Genomic DNA, 20,827 nt, shown 5'->3' with positions numbered 1-20,827 from the left:
AAGTGTCACAGCTCTGTTGTGTTTTACTAAAGAGAGAGCTTATCCAACAATCCAGCAATATTTGTAATGTATTGGTCCAAGATTGCAAGAAAGACTAAGCTCAGAGCGCCATCTGCTGATGAAAAGTAGTCAATAATTAGGCCTTAAGCATGGACGAGTGATTCGAAAAGTACAAGTCAACAGACAACAATGACTATTCTGACTATTTAAGTCTCAATTGTGACATAAATCGTTGCAGTCAGTCTGCTGAATATATAGTATTGGGAACAGGAGGGGTGCATGCGTGTAGGTGCTTTCAATGGGATTTCATTCAGAAGTCCGCTTGCTCCAAGACGGGCTTTGGTCTACTATCGGAAAAGGTGTGTGTAACTAAAGGCACGGGTACAAGATGACACTGATAGTGGAACATTCAACGTTAACAGCCCCACTTAGACAAGGCCATGGAAAATGGATGCCGTCAGTCTCTTAAAGGGTTTGATGACAGGATGTGAAGGTCAGAGCCATATATGAGGCACATTCGTACAAAATGATTGCCGTGTGATTATTTCTTTCTAAACATTAAGTTGTAACATTTGGACATAACGATTAAGTCCAAACTTTGATTTTAAAACATCAGTTTAAATTTCCCGTGTCTCTTTTCAACCCAACACAATCTTTGAGAGGAAATGCAGTAGGTGAACGGTCATGAGAACAACAATGACTTTCACAGGCTGGCTCAAGGGCATTGACATCACTTACTTGCATGGCGGTGCTCCCGAGGCCGGGACCCCCGGGCTGGATGACTGCTTGGTGTTGGGGCTGACCTCTCATGGCCCGAGGCTGCTCCTTGGGTCCCCTCCGCCCCACTTAATCGGGTGCCCCTAGCCGCCCTCCTTTCCAACAAACAAGGGACACTCTCCCGCCCTCGGGCTGGGCGGGTACTGGCTGCATCGCGGGCCCTGCGGGTTGGAGGTTGCGGGGCGGTTGGCTGGGGGGGTGGCATTGCGTCCCTGCGGCCCGAGCTGGGTGGCCGGTTGTCGGGGCGCCTCAGTGGGGCTGGCGGACTGCCCTGGGTCCCCCGGTGTGGGACGTGTCACGTCCGCCGGGCTGCTTTCAGGTGGACCCCTGGGCCCGATCCCGCCCCTCGATTGATTGGGTGGGGTCCTCAGCCGCCGCGTTGCGGCCACAGCATTTACAGGACACTTCTGTCAGTCTTTGTGCATGTAAAACGGTATAAATTTACTTGCATGTATCCGCAGGCTCACACCCCTAGGACTCTTTCACTGGGTGTGGGGTCACGCACTTACTACAACAAATAACTAATGGATATGCAAATCGCTTGTGTATCCCATCACTTACACTCTCGTCCTGTAGACTTTTATAATTCACATAATTAATGCCACCACACTTCAGTTGTACAGCCAGGTTCACGACCCTTGCCCTGCATGCTTCTTCTCCTGTCCTTGTCCTGTTCTATCTTGTCCTGTCCTTCCCTCACAGGGTGTAGAACTACAGCCTCATGCAACACTCATTTAATGTTTCATTGTTGTAGATAATGTAATGATTTACTTCTCTCATCCTGTTTACAATTAGTGCTTTGTATTTTGTCTTTGTTTCTCGCTCCCTTCTAGAAACTTTGTTCTGTTCGACTGATCAAGTCTGATTCTCAATAAATCTCAATTATAATACCACAGCGGAAGCTTAAAAACTCCACTGTGACAGCAAAACTGTTCCGGCATAAAAGGGATACAGATTTTCCATTCTGCTTGACCGAACAGGACAAAAAAAGACAATTCTGATAGTTTATTTAAGTCTCAATTGTGACATAAATACTTGCAGTCAGTCTGCTGAATATAAATATAGTATTGAGTGGCGGGGAACTGGAGGAGTGCATGCGTATAGGTGCTTTCAATGGGATTTATTGGCAACATACTAACAACCTCTCTTCACTCACAAGTCCGCTTGCTCCAAGACAGGCTTTGGTCTACTATCGGAAAAGGTGTGTGTAACTAAAGGCACGGGTACAAGATGACACTGAAAGTGGAACATTCAACGTTAACAGCCCCACTTTGACAAGGTCATGGAAAATGGACGCCGTCTCTTCAAAGGGTTTGATGACAGGATGTGCAGCTCAGAGCCATAATATATGAGGCACATTCGTACAAAACGATTGCCGTGTGATTATTTCTTTCTAAACATTAAGTTGTAACATTTGGACATAACGATTAAGTCCAAACTTTGATTTTAAAACATCAGTTTAAATTTCCCATGTCTCTTTTCAGCCCAACGCAATCTTCGAGAGGAAATGCAGTAGGTGATCGGTCATGAGGACAATGACTTTCACAGGCTGGTTCAAGATCAATTTCACCATCAGCGAGCTTTTCCACTACAGATGCTGATTGTCTGCTTTGTATTTTTAGAGCTCAAACTTAACAAATTTCCTTTCAGAACATCATTTAAAAGCATCTAACGTATGTTTTCAACATCGACCTTGTTTCGTATAATATATAAATGTGATGTTTAGTGTAATATATAAAACATTGACAGTGGTCTTAACCCAGTAACTGGACTGCTTTGTTAAGGACCGAGCTCAGGATGGAGCTTCAGAAGATCGTCTACTTGTCAGTAGTGAAATAGAAGAACTTCATTTATGACCTACACAAACACGTTTGAAGGTGTATCACCTAATTTTCTATTAAAGATAGAGAAATTAAAAGATATAAATGTGCATTTAGATTTCTCACTAAAGATTCTGGAAGAGAAGTGTCCTATGGAACAGAACGGAATGTAGTGTCTTCAAATTATTGTGTTTCACTTCATTTAAACAAAGATGTACTGTTAGGCTCAAAACTCTGTTAAGCTTCAAATCACTGGCCAGCCAAGTGATCCTCTGCTGCATAGACAAATCAGCTTTTAGAAGACACGCCTTCCTCTCATCTTCCAGGAAGTCAGTAGATGCTTTCAGCAGGGGGCAGCAATTGGTGATACAGCTCTTCAATAAAATAAATGTGTAGGTGAACAGCATTCTTTCACTATTTGATGCAAGAGGGTGAACATTTTCCAAGGAGCCCCACTTGAAGGGGTGGGCTGGAGGGGGACTTGTTTAGGCACATCTTCTGCTTTCATCGTACATCATGGAAAAAGCTCATGACATAGCTTTCAAGATGTTGATTTTTGCTGTGAGATAGCATTACGTGGAAAATGGCAGAAAGAATGCCAAAATGGTGCTGACAGAGTGAACGTCTTAAAAGTTAGAAGCAGGTTAGTAGGAAGAGATGTCGGAAGAACTGCTGCTATTGCTCGTGGATGCCTGGGCCCTCTTAATGTACAGGTTGAGCAGCTTCATCTAGAAAAAGAAACATCAGCACGGTTAGGTCATGATTGATACCAGTTGATTTGCTGCCACAGTCTTTTTCTTCTTTCGTATGAGCCATGCAGCTTGTGTCAGTCATTACAGCGAGCTCATTGCATTCTCCTCCGCCTCATTTTTTTAATGTATAAAGCTGTTTTTCACCCATTATGACAACTGACTAAAGCCACATTACAACCTGAGATGCAGAACCAGCCCACACTATTTAGCATTCACAGACTTTCTATAAATGCATTGCAGCACTGTTACACTGTTAGTGTTGTTCACATTATCCTATTGTCAGCCTGACACTTCTTTACTCATGTCTGGTTTTTAATCTTTAAAGGCAGCACATTATGCAACAATAGCGAGCTGGGGTTGATTTACTCCAGGCAATTTAGTTTTTAGAGCACTTAAAAAAAATAAAAGAAATAAAACTGTACCTGAAACAAAGGGTAAACCAGTGTACTGTGCAATTGTGAAAGTATCATCTGGGTTATTAAAAACTGAAACAGAAATACTGTAAGTAAAAATAATTTGTAGTGCAAGAACAGTCTAATAACTAACGAATAAAATCACTTTAACATATAAAAACAAGTACGACTCTACAAAAAGAGAGTATTAAATAAAATGTGTAGCAAAGAATGATAATTGACTGAACAGAGTAGTTTAGAAACAAATGTAAAGTTGAATAATTCGGTCTGGAAACCATGTTCAAATGTGCTTCCAAATATAAAAATTTGTAATGTTACAGTTAGAAAAATATGCTTCTGCACTTATACACTGTATTCTATGTATTATAGCTTCCTATTATCTTTTGTTTTAGAGCAAGGATAATAAAGAAAACTATGTTCTAATCTCTCTGATAACGCCTTATCAACTTGCTGCGAGACAAAGCAAGATGTCTGTGCTTGGAGGGGGCCAGTTGCATGAGGCAGATGATAACTGCCTGTTCATGTGTGGATACCGTAATTTCTCATGTATAATTTTAAATCCCCCCCCCCCCCCCCAAAAAAAATCATCAGAAGTCGATAGAGCGTTTTATTTTTTTAGGGGTTGCCTAGGGGTTGTGAAAAAGGTGTATAGTGAACCCCCACTATTCATGGGAGATATGCACCAGGCTGGATCGCAAATGGCGAAAATCTGCAGATAATTGACACTATTTGCTTTGAAAAAAAAAAATATATATATATATATATATATATATATATACAGTGTGGGGAAAAAATGATTAGACCACCCTTGCTTCTTCAATTTCTTATTCATTTTAATGCCTGCGATCACTAAAGAAGAAACAAAACCATGGAAAAGGGCTAGATATCAGCTCTTCGAGGGACACAGTGTAGGAATTACTCCAATCTAGCGTTGAAATCGTGTATTGCATCCCAAAAGAATAGTGCACTCTCGACTCTCAGTTTTTCAAACACGTATTGCAATGATGGTAGCTGTCGTATATAAAAAAAAAAAAAAAAACACAAAGACACTGATCCCAAAAGAATAGTGCACTCTCGACGCTCAGTTTTTCAAACACGTATTGCAATGATGGTAGCTGTCGTATATATATAAAAAAAAAAAAAAACACTGTCTAACAAAACTGAATGAAAAAGGTTAGCTTTAGGATAATTTATGTAGCGTTGACTTACTCGTCGAGGAGCAATTTGGCAACTTCAGTTTCAAGATGGCAGACTATTATGGCGCTCCCCTACTGGGTCATCACTCTTATGTATAAATAAATGTAACATTATTCGCTTACAAGAATGTATCAGATTATTAGCAGAGGTCATAATAAACCAATGATAACACATATATAAACGCAGACATGGATTTTGGCCTTTAAACAACTGAAAATGTTAATGAAAATGATAAACTGCCAGTACGCGTTTTCGGGGTTGCATCCATCCATCCATTTTCTGAGCCCCTTCTCCTCACTAGGGTCGTGGGCGTGCTGGAGCCTATCTCAGCTATCATTGGGCAGGAGGCGGGGTACACCCTGAACTGGTTGCCAGCCAATCACACATACAAACAAACAACCATTCGCACTCACATTCACCCCTACGGGCAATTTAGAGCCCCCAATTAATGCATGTTTTTGGGATGTGGGGAGAACATGCAAACTCCTCACAGGCGGGACCGGGGATTGAACCCCGCTCCTCAGAACTGTGAGGCAGACGCTCTAACCAGTCGTCCACAGTGTCGCCGTTTTCGGGGTTTGTTGGGAAAAATAAAGAGATCTGTAAATAGGTGAATCCGCAGGTGCCACACCGCGAGTATGTGCGGGTCCACTGCACTTTCATTCCAATATATGTAATGTCTAATGTAATAGTAAATTTTCGCTGCTCATAAGGGTGTGTTCGGATATTCAATCTGACACCCTAACTCTACTCTGAGTGGTCCGCACATTCCAACGTTTAGACTTTCCGAACGGTCTGAGTGTAGCAGAGCAGCGCTCTCTTTTCAGTTACTCTGTTCTCGCGTAATTCTCCATTCTCCATAATTCTCTTGCTTAATGGTCACTGTTAATTGTTCTTAGGGGACCAAGCATAAGCTAAATTCACTTCTGCCTTGGGCCTGCTAAGATGTACACTTGTACAGTATAGCGAAAGCCTGACAAAATGGTGGTGGTGGTACCTTGCTGCCGGTGAGCTGAGACAGGTAGGGCTTGAGCTCCTCGCCAATCACAGCATAGATAGCTACGAGGCAGAAGACACTGGCCTTCCTCACGCTGCTTTCAGTGTCGTCGTAGCCCTGTGGTAGCACAACACACTAAACTCATGAAAGCGAAGCATCGGAAACATTCAGACCGACTGCGAATTTCTGCTTCACCTGCAGTAAGCCTGGAATGATGTCATGCAGCAGCTGATGCAGCGGCTCCTTTGTGGTGCGTTCGATGGCCCTCGTCTGCATCTTGATGGCAGCCAAGTTGATTGGGTAGTCTGCCGTCTGCACAATGGGACAAAGCACCTTGATGCACTGCTCCGGGTGGATTGAGCCCGCCAGTGTGGATGCAGCCTCCTCTGCAGCACGCACCACCTTCAAAGGATGGATGTGATTGTTAGACCAAATCAAACAAGGCGGCATTTTTGAGTATCTGCCTACAGATAGTGCTCACTTCCTTCTGCAAGTCTTTATGAGCTTCCAGTGTCTTCATGATGGTGAGCTCAGCATAGTTCTTGAAGCGGGATGGTTGGTTTCTCAAGATCTCCTTCAAGATTCTCAAGGCCAGCGCTCGAATCATGTACTGAGGAGTCCCAAAACAATTTCCGTGGGAAGTTAAGGTGGAAATACTCAAAATTAGATTTACAAATTTAATTCCAAATTAAATTCTGGAAATTTATTGTACTTTAGTGGAAAGGTATCATATTCAAATATTTTGTATTGTGATAAGCAGACTTCTATGCAAAATAGCTAGCGCTCCTTACCCACATGCGATGGATGACATTACAGAACCTTAATTGGTCTCTCCTTTTTTTTTTTTTTTTTTTTCTTTTTATAAATCACTTTACTCAATCGGTGACATATCTTAAACTTGCTGGTAACAAAAGTTTTTGCTTGCAACAGAGCAAATATATATATATATATATATATATATATATATATAAACTATATAAACTATATTTCAGTTCCTTATTACGACTCAACCTTCAATTTTTTTAATTCCTAGTCTAATCCCATGTAAAGTTTCCAACTTTAAAATTCACGGTTCTTTACATCTTTGTCACTTAGCATCTCCAGGAGGAGCAACAACATGGCCTTGAAGTGCTCGTCCCAAACCACTTGACTGTCCTCCCGTGCCAACTTGAGCAGCTCCAGAAGGGTAGTACGGCGCTCCTCAGCGGGGCGCTCCTCACTGCCCCCCTGGGACAGCTCCTTCAGCAGCTCCCCCACCAGGTGCTCGGTCACCCCTGCAAGAGAAGCGTATTTCAGAGCAATTCTGAATGTGACCAAGCAATGACTTTACAAAATGCATTTACCTGGGACGTTTCTGGGGTTCTGTATCTTGTTTTCAACACATTCTTGCTGGCGTGCTGAAGACAATGACAGGAAAAGAACAAATCATAGTTATTTAGAGGAGTGATTCCCAACCAGTGTGTATCGTGCGAGATCATCAGGTGGTACAAAATCTTTTATTTCTTTACTCCAAATAATGTACTGTATCTTTGTGCATTTATCATTGCCAGCAACATACAGTTATTAAATGCGCTTCCACTAGATGGTAGAAGGCCCAATCAACCTGTGTATCCATCTGTTTCAATGCAAACAAAATAATAGCTTTATGTTCTACTAAAGAGGGCCACATTTCACCGTAAATATATTTGTGAGTAAATTGAGAGGAGATCATCATGATTTCAGTATATATACAGTATGTTGTGACACTCTTGATTGGTGGTGTGCAGTGAGATTTTTCTCATGTAAAATACAGTACATGCTTTAGGACAGTGATTTAAAAACCTTTTCATTAAACAACGCTGAGCTGTGACGCACCATTTTGCCGCAGCTCCATAACATCGTAGTTGTGCGGGTTGTATTCTCTGAAACGCTGCAGAGTGAACGAGCGTGGCAAAGGTGTGTTCAGTAATGAAGTCTTATTGTCCAGGGCTGTTCGACCGGCCTCTACCACATCACCATAAAGCCTAAGGTCAGCGTGTGAGGGAGCCCCAACTCCAAACTGTGAGAAACTGATTAGTACTTGGTGTGGCAGCACAACAAAAAGAACATGAATGTTCTGCTCCATTCACCATGGTGTCCCGTGTTCCATCTCGCTTATGTGGCTCCATCGGCTCTTCTTGGCTGCGGTAGCTGAAGTTCTGGATTGCCTCAGTGACGCCACGCAGCGAACTGTAGATCTCCTCAGAGTTCAGGTTTTCACTGTCGTACTCCAGCATGCTGCAGAGGGTACAGAAACAGAATCATCTTTATTTGCCAAGTATGTCCAACAAACACACAAGGAATTTGTCTCCTGTAGTTGGAGCCGCTCTAGTACGACAACAGACAGTCAATTGACAGAGAACAATTTTGAGACATAAAGACATTGACAAAAAAAAAATAATAATAAAATAAAATAAAAAACAGTCACTGAGCAGTAAAGGGTTGCTAGTTATCTGGTAACGCCGGTACATTTTTGTTTTTGTTTTTTGACAATTGTGCAAAAAGATGCAGAGTCCTCTAGCACTTAGAGCAGTTCGATTGACAAATATTGCAATAGTCCGGTACAATGACCATTGTGCAAAGGGCGCCGAGACTTCAAGGAGTGTATGCGGTTTAAAGTGACGAGTACTGCGATAATCTGGGACAATGTTGGTTGTGCAAATGTTGCAGATACTCCTCAATCACTGTGCAAATGGAGCAGATGCTACTCTGGCTACTGAGATATGCAAATAGTGCAGCGTGGCGAGACACCTACAGTGAGTGCACGAGTAATGTATAATTGGCCCCACAGAAATGTGACAACGAACTCAAGTCAAAAAATTGCCAGCATGTTGGAATGGAAATGTAGGTTAGGTGTTTAAGAAGTTGAACGCAAGTGGGAAGAAGCTGTTGGAATGTCTGCTAGTTCTAGTTTGCATTGATCGGTAGCGCCTACCTGAGGGAAACCATCAGAATGAATGAGGACCACTTGTGTTCATTCATAAAAAGGTGCAAGTGCAACGTAATGTATCTGGACAAACAGGTGAGTACCACAAAGACAAGTATTCAACCTAAAAGACAGCGTGCAAACAATTTGACGAAACACTTTCACCAATGGCTTGTACGTAAAAGAGGTATGACGAAGTATTTTCTCTTTCAATATATACTGAAGTAGTTGTTCAGCCTGTGTGGAGTGGTAGTTAACAGGACTGCCTTACAATCGAGAGTTTCTGGTTTTGAATCTCAGCTCAGGCCTTTCTGTGTGGTCTTTACATGTTTTCTCCAGGTCCAAAACCATGCATGTTAGGCTTATTGATGACTCTAAATTGTCCACAGGTTGTGTGGTTTTCCCTTGGGGCAACAAATCACCGTGGATGAACCCCAAAATATGTAGCCTTTTCACCAAATGCTCAATAATTTGATGGAAAATATCAAATAACCCCATGTAGTTTAAAAATGGTGAAGGATACAGTACATACCATAGAACAAAGGTCTAAAGTAGTATTTTACTCTCACTTAAATCTATGGTTAGAAACTATAGTTAAATTTACCTCTTGATATGAAACAGACGAACAACAATACATACACACACCATATCTCTTAGTTGTGTTGTATTAAACAAATTATGATAAAACATATGCCTTTCATGAAAATAAAGAAAATAAAAAGGAGCCGTGTTAAACATTTGAAAGTCATTGCCGCATGTCAGAAGTCATGGAAAACGAACATAATCCACATCACAATACATTGTGTCAGAAGAGACACCTCATACCACCAAGAAGCTCCTCTAGGTCCAAAGCATCAATCACAACTGCAACACTAATAATAGTAATCCGCAGGTGAAAACGAGAAACTTCTTTACACTGTCAGCAATCCGCCGCAACTTTTCCAACTTCCTCCCACATCCACAAAAAAGATTTTCCAGTATGCAGACGACGGGCCCATTCATAACTAACGATACTACCATCCATCCATACAACCGCCCATTTTCTACACCGCCTATCCTCACTAGGGTCCCGTGTATGCTGGAGCCTATCCCAGCTAACTGCAGACAGGAGGCGGGGTACACCCTGAACTGGTTACCAGCCAATCGCAAGGCACATATAAACAACAATTCGCACTCACATTAATACCGACGGACAATTTAGAGTCTTCAATTAACCTACTGTGCATGTTTTTGGGATGTGGGAGGAAACCGGAGTACCCGGAGAAAAACCATGCAGGCACGGGGAGAACATGCAAACTCCACTCAGGCGAGGCCGGATTTGAACCCAGGTCCTCAGATCTCTGAGGGGGATGTGCTAACCAGTCGGACACCGTGCTGCCACGATACTACCATGAATGGGTAATTTAGTCTGATGTGTGGTCTGTGGACAGAGATCTCAAATTTAACAATCCAAAACAATAACTTGATCAATTTTTTAAAAAAAATGCTAGAGGAAATCATCAATACAGTAGTTTGTCAGATTCTTGAGTATACATATTTTCAATACACAGACATCTTCAAGAAAGCCATCCATCCATTTTCCTCCACTTATCCGAGGTCGGTTCGCAGGGGCAGCAGCTTTAGCAGGGATGCCCAGACTTCTTTCTCCACAGCCACTTCTTCTAGCTCTTCCGAGGGGATCCTGAGGCGTTCCCAGGCAAGCCGAGAGACGTAGTCCTTCCAGCGTATCCTGGGTCGTCCCAGGGGGACGTGCCTGGAACACCTCAACAGGGAGGTGCCCAGATGCCCAATCCACCTCATCTGGCTCCTTCTCAATGCGGAGGAGCAGCGGCTCTACTCTGAGCTCCTCCCGGATGACCGAGCTTCTCACCCTCTCTCTCAGGGAGAGCCGGGACACCCTGCGGAGGAAACTCATTTCGGCCGCTTGGATCGGGGATCGTTTTCTTTCGGTCACGACCCACAGCTCGTGACCATAGGTGAGTGTAGGAACATCGATAGATTGGTAAATAGAGCGCTTCACCTTCCGGCTTAGCTCCTTCTTCACCACAACTGACCGATACAACGTCCGCATCACTGCAAACGCTACACCCATCCGCCTGTCGATCTCCCGTTCCATTCTTCCCTCATTCGTGAACGAGACCCCAAGATATTTGAACCACTTGGGAAGGATCTCATCCCCGACCTGGAGAGGGCACTCCACCCTTTTCCGACTGAGGACCATGATCTCAGATTTAGAGGTGCTGATTCTCATCACAGCCGCTTCACACTCGTCTGTGAACCGCTCCAGTGACAGTTGGAGATCACGGCCTGATAAAGCCAACAGAATCACATCATCTGCAAAAAGCAAAGATGCAATACTGAGGCCACCAAACCGGACCCCCTCTACGCCTCGGCTGCGCCTAGAATGTCTGTCCATAAAAGTTATGAACAGAATTGGTGAAAAAGGGCAGCCTTGGCGGAGTCCAACCCTCACCGGAAACAAGTCCGACTTACTGCCGGCAATGCGGACCAAACTCTGACACCGGTTGTACAAGGACTGAACAGCCCGTATCAGGGGATTCGGTACCCCATACTCCCGAAGAACCCCCCCACAGGACACCACGAGGGACACGGTCGAACACCTTCTCAAAGTCCACAAAACAAATGTAGACTGGTTGGGCAAACTCCCATGCACCCTCGTTGACCCTGCTAAGGGTGTAGAGCTGGTCCACTGTTCCACGGCCAGGATGAAAACCACACTGCTCCTCCTGACTCCGAGATTCAACTTCCTGACGGACTATCCTCTCCAGCACCCCTGAATAGACCTGAATAGTGTGATCCCCTGTAGTTGGAACACACCCTGCGGTCCCCCTTCTTAAAAAGGGGGACCACCACCCGAGTCTGCCAATCCAGAGGGACGCTCGGGGCTTGCAACAAATGAGCTTCTTAAACACCTCGGTGACCTCAACCCCAGAGATAGGAGAGCCCGCCTCAGAGACCCCAGACTCGCTTCCTCATGGGAAGGCATGTCGGTGGAATTGAGGAGGTTTTCGAAGTATTCTCCCCACTGACTCACAACGTCCGGAGTCGAGGTCAGCAGCGCCTCATCCCCACTATACACAGTGTTGATGGTGCAGTGCTTCCCCCTCCATGGCCTCACCTAACTCCTCCCAAGCCCGAGTGTTTGCCTCAGCGACCACCAAGGCTGCATTCCGCTTGGCCAGCCGGTACCCATTAGCTGTCTCAGGAGTCCCAGAGGCCAAAAAGGCCAGATAGGACTCCTTCTTCAGCTTGACGGCATCCCTCACCACCGGTGTCCACCAACGGGTTTGGGGATTGCCACCACGACAGGCACCGATCACCTTACGGCCACAGCTCCGGTCGGCCGCCTCGGGCAGAGGCGCGGAACATGGTCCACTCTGACTCAATGTCCCCTGCCTCCCCTGAGACGTGGGTGAAGTTCTGCCGGAGATGGGAGTTGAAACTCTTTCTGACAGGGGATTCTGACAGACGTTCCCAGCAGACCCTCACAATACGTTTGGGCCTGCCAGGTTGGACCGGCATCTACACCCACCATCGGAGCCAACTCACCACCAGGTGGTGATCACTTGACAGCTCCGCCCCTCTCTTCAAGAAAGCCAATCAAAGAGTCTTCTTCCTAGTCAAAATAACTTTTGACCATTCATGCTCCATGTCAAAAGTTTCAGAAAATGCGAGGTTCCCCCCCCCCCTCTCTCTATTGTTTTTTTAAATTGAAAGTCCAGTAATTTACTTTAGTACAATGACTAGCCGCACACTTCTGTGAACTTCCACAACAGAGTTTGGGAAGACCTTTCGGAGGAATATTTGATTTCCATTTCAGAGATAATGAAGAAGGAAGGAAATTTGAGACTCCATTTATACTCTATAGGACTCCACATATCAAGTGACTAATGACAACGTGTAAAGAGGAGGTGTGGCGCCAAGCCAAGAGAGACTTGAGATAAGTGACAAATAAGAAGCAGCACTGTGTTACTCTAGCCCTTTGCAGCTAAATGCACGTAGATGATATCCAAATTCCCGATAGGCTATGTGCGAGGCACTAAAATCCAGAGTAATATATATTTGGCACATGTACCTGGGAGAAAGTCCCCCATGGGAGCAGGTGGTGGGAGATGTTAGCGGGCTGCTGCGGCTGCTAGGCTGGCGCGGAGTTGTTTGGCCCGTCGAGCTACTGGGAGATGCCTGCAAGTGACATCATCAGTCTCAAGAAAGCTGAAATTTGCATCAGTGTGTGTGGGTGTGTGCGCATGCGTTACCATGCTTATGCCACTCCTACTCCTCAGGTGGTTATGCAACAGCTTGGTGGTCCCATCTTGGAAGGTTTTGGGCAGAGCGCCAAGTAGCATGGTGAACTCTGGTGTGTTGAGCTCAAACAGGGCAATGAGCACCACCTGGGCTGCCTGCATGCAAGCATGGATGCACACACACTTATTGAGATGACAAACTGCAGTTTTGTGCCCCATTCTTGGGTCTCAGTGATGCATAATTACACAAAAGTCATAGTTGGTGCTGAAAATATCTGATGAAACTGAGGTAGAAGTCAGGTTGCAAAAATTTTCGGAATTTTCAAAGTTGGAAACTTTCCCTGGGAATCAACTGGAATTAACGCGAATAAACCAATAATTTGGCTCTGAATAAGGAACTTAAGTACATATAGTTGGGAAAACACATGTTAGCCTAATCCTGACTAAATAAGTGTTCATGCAAGAATAGTTTAATATCTATACTATTTGTCAATCAAATACACATAGCAGATTGCTTACTGCAGTACAGTGCTATTGAGACTATGTGCACTGTGCATTCCTGCATCACACGCACAGATGATTTCTACAATCTAGACTTTTTTTCCCCCCAGGGAGAAGGGCTCTTTTCATTCATTCATATTTTGAATGGGACTTTGTTGTTATTTTTGAAAGGGGTCTACATTTTTTAATGGGCTAGTTTGGGGAGAATATTTACCTCAACAATCATGATTTTGTTCTTCAATTAAAGAATTGATTGTTCAATAAAATATTTAAAAGTTGTTAAAATTCTACTTTAAAGAAATGTCGAAATGTCATGTTTTTTAATTATATTCTTTTTTATGGACGTCTGCTTACGACATCCTACCTCAGTAGAAATGTTTAAATATTGGATGAAGACCATCCATCCATTCTCAATACCGCTTATCCTGTTCAGGGTCACGGTGCGCTGGGGCCTGTCCCGGCTGACTTCGGGCGAAAGGCGTACTACACCCTGGACTGGTCGCCAGTAATCGCAGGGCACTTATAGACACAGACAACTATTCGCACTCACATTCTCACTGACACTGAGTGGGAACTGAACCCACGTTGCCCGCACCAAAGTCAGGCAAATGTACCACTTAAACCATCAGTGACCGGATTAAGACAATGTCGGTATTTCTACATTCGCCTTTGGTTAAACTACACCTAGTATGCAATTAGTCTGTTGCCCTGCTTAAACCCCTGACATCTGTATTTTGGCCAGTTTTACTCCCACTTCTACACTATTGCCCCACCTCCTCTCCTGCTCAGAGAAGGGGATAGGTGGCACTGATCAAAGTGAGGCTGTTGGTGTAAGGATCCTGCATTGACCGATCAGAACAGGTCTTGAGGAGAACCACTTCCCCGAAAGCATCGACATGCTGTGTTTCATTTGTTCATTTTCCATACCCCTTATCCTCAACTAGGGCTGTGGGCGTGCTGGAGCCTAGGCCAGCTATTTTTGGGCGAGAGGCGGGGTACACCGTGAACTAGTCGCCAGCCAATTGCAAGGCACATATAAACAAACAACCATTCACACTCAAATTCACACCTACGGGAAATTTAGAGTCTTCAATCAACCTACCATACATGTTTTGGGGATGTGGGAGTAAAACAGAGTACCCGTAGAAAACCCACGCAGGCACGGGGATAACATGCCAACTCCACACAGGCGAGGCAGACTTTATCCCAGGTCCTCAGAACTGTGAGGCAGATGTGCCAACCAGTCTTCACCGTCCCGCCACATCCTGCGTTTCCTTTCATTAAATGGACTCTCATGCCGTTTCAACATTGTAAAGTATCACATCATGTGATTAATGTTGCCCAGTCAGCATCCATTGCAGCCTGGTTATTCTGAAAGGAAGATCCCTCCATTTGCGATTTTTTTTAAGGTTGCTTCTTTTTTTCCCCCTACATGGGTTTTCTTTGAGTTTTTCCTTGCCCGGATGGGGTGTCTAGACTAAGGGATGTCAATGATTTTGGTGCACTTTGGGCCTGTGAAGCCATGTGAGACTTTTTTTGTGATTAAGGGATATATACTGTGAATGAACTTGACAAAACAAAATGTTTATATTTATACTTGACTATGATACCTTTCCAAAATTCTCCATCTTAATTTCTCATGGAAATTTCCCATACATTTTTGCAACCCAACATAGAGCTACAGTTGTAATCTATCATGCTGTCTGCTAGATGATTCTACCTGCTTGCACCTCTCCTCCAGATTGCCCTCTCCAGGCAGAGAGGACACGGTGCCGGCTCGAACCGACAAATCCTCCCAGTTATGAAGGGTCTGGGAGTTTGGTGAGTGAAAAAAATACTGATTGCAGAAACAAATCAAGATGTGAAAACAAAAAGGAAGGCATGGAACCAGAGCAGAGCTAAATGTAAAAATTATGAGACCGTAGAGGTGACAACAGAAAGGTGGCAAAAAAGAGAGATTACACTGAAAATAGCCTACCTTCCGGACATCAGAGTTTTTGGGTTCAGTGGTCCACGTGATGATGCGTGAGACAGCCAGGCGTGTCTCGCTGGTGTTGACGAAGTCAGCCGGATCCATCCGCCGGGCTAGTGCCTCAATGTAGCGGAGGATGGCCACCTTCACCTTCAGGTTGGGTGTCTGCGTCTGATCCACGATGAAGCGCATCAGAATGTTGAACTGCTGCTCGTATGGGAAGGATTCACTGGAGACAACATTTGCATTTCATCCACCTGCACCAACTTATTATATCCTGATGTTCCAACCAAAATATCTATCCGCACCAGGTGACGTCTAGTGCCTTTTGAACTTTGGCCTGGACGGAGCCCAGGAGGTCAGCACCCATTTTCTTCAGCAGCTGGGTAAGTAGGATGAAAAGCCAGTCATGCAAGTCTTCCCGGTGCACAACAATGAAGTCCACCAGCGTCTCTAGGAACATGCTGAAGACCTGAGCGCAACACATTACAGGACAAGATCAGCGCTTCACATCTGGGATGCACTGACTGACAGTGACTGGTCAAGGAGAGCACTTACTCTCTGGTGTGTGTTAGAGTCCATACAAGTGAGGAACCATGCAACATAAAAGCCCAGTTAGTTGTTTAACATGATCAGATGATGCTCCTAGTATTGGCATGAAGGCTGTATTTAATGTGTGTTACCTTGCTGTGAGGATCGGCAAACATCCTGGTGAAGATCTCACAGAGTCTCTTCAGCTCCACGCGACTGAGACACACAAACAGGTTGGGATTGTATCGTGTAAAGCAGTGATTCCCAACCACATGAGTGTGCTGTGAGAGATAATAAGGGGTGCTATGGGAAATTATCAAATTTCACTCAAATGGTCCAAGAAGTATTATTTATTTGCTTGAAAATAGTGTAGCTTTGTTCATCTAGCTTTGCCAGCAACGTATCGTAACAAGCATAACAATTAAATGCTCTTCCACTCGACGGCAGAAGGTACAATTAACCTGTGTTTTCACCTGTTGCCATTCGTACAACAGAAAAATAGCTTTACGTTCAACTAAACAGGACCAGACTTCAAACTGGTTAAGTAATTGTGAGTAAATTGTGACAAAATCATCATTATTTTGGTATATAGCCTTTTTTGTGATATTTTTGTTTGGTGGTGTGCCATGAGATTTTTCTATTGTAAAATATTTGCCTTGCCTCAACAGTTTGGGAAACACTGGCATAAAGTAGCTCTAGGTTGTTCTAAGATGTGCTCAAGACAAAGACTTTGAAGTTATTAACCTGAGCATTCTGTGGCTCTTCAACACATTCTGCAGTCCAAGCAGGCCCTCCTTTCTCTCTGACCAGTTGGCGCTGGCGCAGTGGTTGAGAACTTCAGCCACATCCTCAATGTGACGCACGCCGCCATTGCGGGAGCTGTATGAGCGTTCCGAGCAGGCACTAGAGGCATCACTGTTTGCGTCATCATCAGAGAACATACCCGGCGACTCAAAGTGCCGCCGCACTGACCGCTGCTGGAGGAAGAAGAGTCAGAGTTTGGTGCTTTGGTGTTGATGTCTGCTATGGTCTTACCGTAATTTCTCATGTAAAATGCGCACCCACGTATAATACGCACCCCCAAAGTTGAGCTCAAAACTCTGGAAAACACTTCTATGTATAATGCAATTTTACAATGCATGATTTTGCTTCTACCATATGATCAAAACATGAAATATCTGTATTTTGTTAGGTTTTTTTTCAAATAATTATTCTGAAGTTAAGCACTTTATTTGAACACGTAATACTTTTATAAAAAAAAAAAAAAAAAAAAAAAAAAAAAAAAAAAAAAAAATTCATTCATTCATTCATTTTTCTCCGCTTATCCAAGGTCGGGTCGCGGGGGTAGCAGCTTCAGCAGAGAAGCCCAGACTTCCCTCTCTCCAGCCACTTCCTCCAGCTCTTCCAAGGGGATCCCAAGGCGTTCCCAGGCCAGCCGAGACGTAGTATCTCCAGCGTGTCCTGGGTCGTCCCCGGGGTCTCCTTCCGGTGGGACGTGCCTGGAACACCTCACCAGGGAGGCGTCCAGGAGGCATCCTAAAGAGATGCCCGAGCCACCTCATCTGGCTCCTATCAATGCAGAGGAGCAGTGGCTCTACTCTGAGTCCCTCCCGGATGACCGAGCTTCTCACCCTATCTCTAAGGGACAGCCCGGACACCCTGCGGAGGAAACTAATTTTGACCGCTTGTATCCCGGATCTTGTTCTTTCGGTCACGACCCACAGCTCGTGACCATAGGTGAGGGTAGGAATGTAGATCGACTGGTAAATCGAGAGCTTCGCCTTTCGACTTAGCTCCTTCTTCACCACAACGGACCGATACAAAGTCCACATCACTGCAGACGCTGCAACGATCCGCCTGTCGATCTCCCGTTCCATTCTTCCCTCACTCGTGAACTCGTGGACAAGACCCTGAGATATTTGAACTCCTCCACTCAGGGCAGGATCTCTTCCCCGACCCGGAGAGGGCATTCCACCCTTTTCTGACTGAGGACCATGGTCTCAGATTTGGAGGTGCTGATTCTCATCTCAGCCGCTTCACACTCGGCTGCGAACCGCTCCAGTGAGAGTTAGATATCACGGCTTGATGAAGCCAAAAGAACCACATCATCTGCAAAAACCAGAGATGCTTTCTTTTTATTTACTAGCTCTTGTTTTGAAATTCACAGCCCTACATTTATTTAGTAAATGAGCAAACACACAGTTGTGCTCATGTTTGATTACCCAGGCAGAATTTGTAAGATCTGTACAATTCTTTAAAGAAAACATGAAAGACCAGGCGACGCACATTTTATTTTATTTTGATGGGATTCAAATTAAACTGTCAAGCATTTCAGAAAAGCTTATCATTAAACAAAACATAACCATAAAGAAATTAATGATGGTTGTTGTTCAGTAATCAGTCGTATTTCCAAAAACTATATTTCACAAATTCTGCCTTGGTATGTAAACTTATGAGTACAACTGTACATATATGCAGTCATATGTACCCCTGTCATGTTGGAATAAATGTGTAGGCACACTTTTTTTTCATAATCTCTAGGTGCCTGTGGCATGCTAGAATGAAAGTGTACAACTTTTTCATAACCTCTATGTAGCGGTGGCATACTAGAATGAAAGTGTACACCTTTTTCATAACCTCTAGGTGGTGGTGGGATATTGGAATGAAAGTGTACAGCTTTTTATTAACCTGTAGATGGCGGCATACATTTATAAAATGTGAAAGTATTTTTGATGTGCTCCTATACCTATGAATAATGCGCACTATTGACTTTTGAAATTTTTTGGGGTGAAAAATATGTGCATTATACACAAGAAATTACGGTAGTCTTACTACTCTCATGTCAACATGCAGTGAATTGAGACATATTAGCAGCTATTAGGACCAGAACGGGGTGTTAGCAAGGGACACATACATATCATAACAACTGTGTGTAAAAACATAAAGTCAGTCCATCACAGATATATAATAAATATATTATATGATCCATGACAGTGTTTCATGCTCATGCTGACACACAACACATCAGCACCAGTACCTTACTCCTTGAGTCTCCTAAGAGCTGACATGTCAATTCAAAGAGGGAGGAAATAAACATTTATGATGTATAATAGATTGTTTAATTCAGAGATATAGGAGATTACTGCAAATGCTTCTCACCAGAGCATCAGCAACAGCCGCCTCCACCTCAGTGCCTGTGTTGAGGATTCTCATGGCATTGACGGAGGCTGAGATCTGAGCCTGGTGAGACAGCCGGTCTGAAACAGAGAGAGAAAAACTGGCATGTCAGCAAGTGCAAGCAGGACATCCTGCCACACAGTTCATAAAAATACTAGCCTTTCAGAACATCAAAACATTCAATATCTTTTTTTCAGGCTCATGTTTACTAATTCAACATACTGCTTCACAATGTGAATGCAAAATGTTTACAAGCAGTTACAAGCATCGCATTATTATTATTATTATTATTATTTTTTTTTATAAATAGGAAAAAGGGAAACACAATACACCATTAAATGATGTAATTTCAGGAGAGACGTACAGCATCAATGGCGATGTTGCTATGACACCAGCAGACCAAATGATATTCTGTTATAATTAGCAAGTCATTGAGGAGCGTCTAAGGTAGTCTGCCAGCCAGATGGAAAAAAAAAATAATCAAATGGCATGGACTGAGTCGACATGCATCATGCGGTCACCTGATGAGCAGTGGTCAGAAGACAAGGCGCTAAACGAACGGCAGTGCCGGAAGTTGCTGGAGGGGAATCGGGAGATTATCACCAAAGATCTATGACAATTAATCTTTTAATTTTTACTCTGACCATATTATCTTAATTTTGCAGAAACTGAAGCGGAAGATGAGAACAGAGATCAAAGTCAGAGCATGCAGAGAATAAATCACCCGGGACAAACAAGAGAATGTGCAAGAAAGAGATGTAAGGAATGTCTGATTTATTGATGACTTCAGTAATCAGTTTTACTGAAGTCATCACGTCTCTGTCACCTTTGGTTCCATACTCACCCAGGGGGGAAAAACCCCTGGAAGGGCTGGTGTCACGGCTGCTCTCGCGACTGGTTTCGCGGCTGCAGCCCTGACTCATGCTGAGTCGAGGGATTCGGCTCCGTGCTAGTGTGGTGAGACACAGACAGACAGACGGGCAGACAGCAGCGCAGGGCAAGAGTTTAGCTGTTAGCTTCAGCTCTTAGCCTGTTCAGCTATGCAGGAGCATTAGTCATGCAAGACAAGCGAGGGTTAATTGGATAAAAAGGAACAAAGATAATATTTTCAAGTCTGCATGTGTGATGCCCTCAAGAAGAAATAATTTATTTACACAAACATCAACAGTCAATCATGAATTTTCATGATTTTGTGTTTATGAGTCATATGCATCCGAATTCTGTATTTTGGAATGAAAGAACAGAATGTTTCTAGGATATTATTCAGCAGTCCTTACCGCAGCCTGATCTGGTGGGGCTGGTCTCTCGGCTACAGCCCTGGCTGCGGTGGCCTCGTGGGCGCCTACTGTTGCTCAGACTGCTGTTGCCAGCAGTGATAGCATTGCCCACAGGCAACCTGACCATCCTGCCATGGGTGGAGCCTAGCATTCGGCCTGGGGAACCAGACCTGCTGCTGGCTAAAACACAGAGCTTCAGATAAA

At 44.1% G+C, this 20,827-nt stretch overlaps 1 protein-coding gene across 10 annotated transcripts in view; it reads right to left on the bottom strand.

Moving 5' to 3' along the window:
- Positions 1–1,767: 1,767 nt before the first annotated feature.
- The window catches only part of LOC133404102 (CLIP-associating protein 1-A-like), a 37,180-nt gene continuing 18,120 nt past the window's right edge, over positions 1,768–20,827 (bottom strand). The window contains exons 21-39 of one of the 10 annotated variants that reach the window (XM_061679724.1): positions 20,624–20,803; positions 20,191–20,295; positions 19,329–19,426; positions 19,207–19,230; positions 16,914–17,146; positions 16,322–16,385; positions 15,947–16,110; positions 15,645–15,867; positions 15,387–15,503; positions 13,178–13,321; positions 12,997–13,103; positions 8,065–8,212; positions 7,811–7,994; positions 7,300–7,353; positions 7,037–7,230; positions 6,438–6,566; positions 6,152–6,358; positions 5,957–6,073; positions 1,768–3,325 (exon numbers count right to left, since the gene is read on the bottom strand). In XM_061679724.1, coding sequence (XP_061535708.1) covers positions 3,242–3,325; positions 5,957–6,073; positions 6,152–6,358; positions 6,438–6,566; positions 7,037–7,230; positions 7,300–7,353; positions 7,811–7,994; positions 8,065–8,212; positions 12,997–13,103; positions 13,178–13,321; positions 15,387–15,503; positions 15,645–15,867; positions 15,947–16,110; positions 16,322–16,385; positions 16,914–17,146; positions 19,207–19,230; positions 19,329–19,426; positions 20,191–20,295; positions 20,624–20,803 — 2,576 coding nt within the window. In that variant the 3' untranslated portion in view covers positions 1,768–3,241. The remainder of the gene's footprint in view (positions 3,326–5,956; positions 6,074–6,151; positions 6,359–6,437; positions 6,567–7,036; positions 7,231–7,299; positions 7,354–7,810; positions 7,995–8,064; positions 8,213–12,996; positions 13,104–13,177; positions 13,322–15,386; positions 15,504–15,644; positions 15,868–15,946; positions 16,111–16,321; positions 16,386–16,913; positions 17,147–19,206; positions 19,231–19,328; positions 19,427–20,190; positions 20,296–20,623; positions 20,804–20,827) is intronic. The other 9 variants (XM_061679765.1, XM_061679791.1, XM_061679732.1 and 6 more) reach the window with 9 other exon arrangements.

This window comes from Phycodurus eques, chromosome 1 (assembly GCF_024500275.1).
Source record: "Phycodurus eques isolate BA_2022a chromosome 1, UOR_Pequ_1.1, whole genome shotgun sequence".
Lineage (NCBI taxonomy): Eukaryota > Metazoa > Chordata > Actinopteri > Syngnathiformes > Syngnathidae > Phycodurus > Phycodurus eques.
The sequence above is the reverse complement of the archived record's forward strand: the minus strand, read 5'-3'. Positions and strand labels throughout refer to the sequence as shown.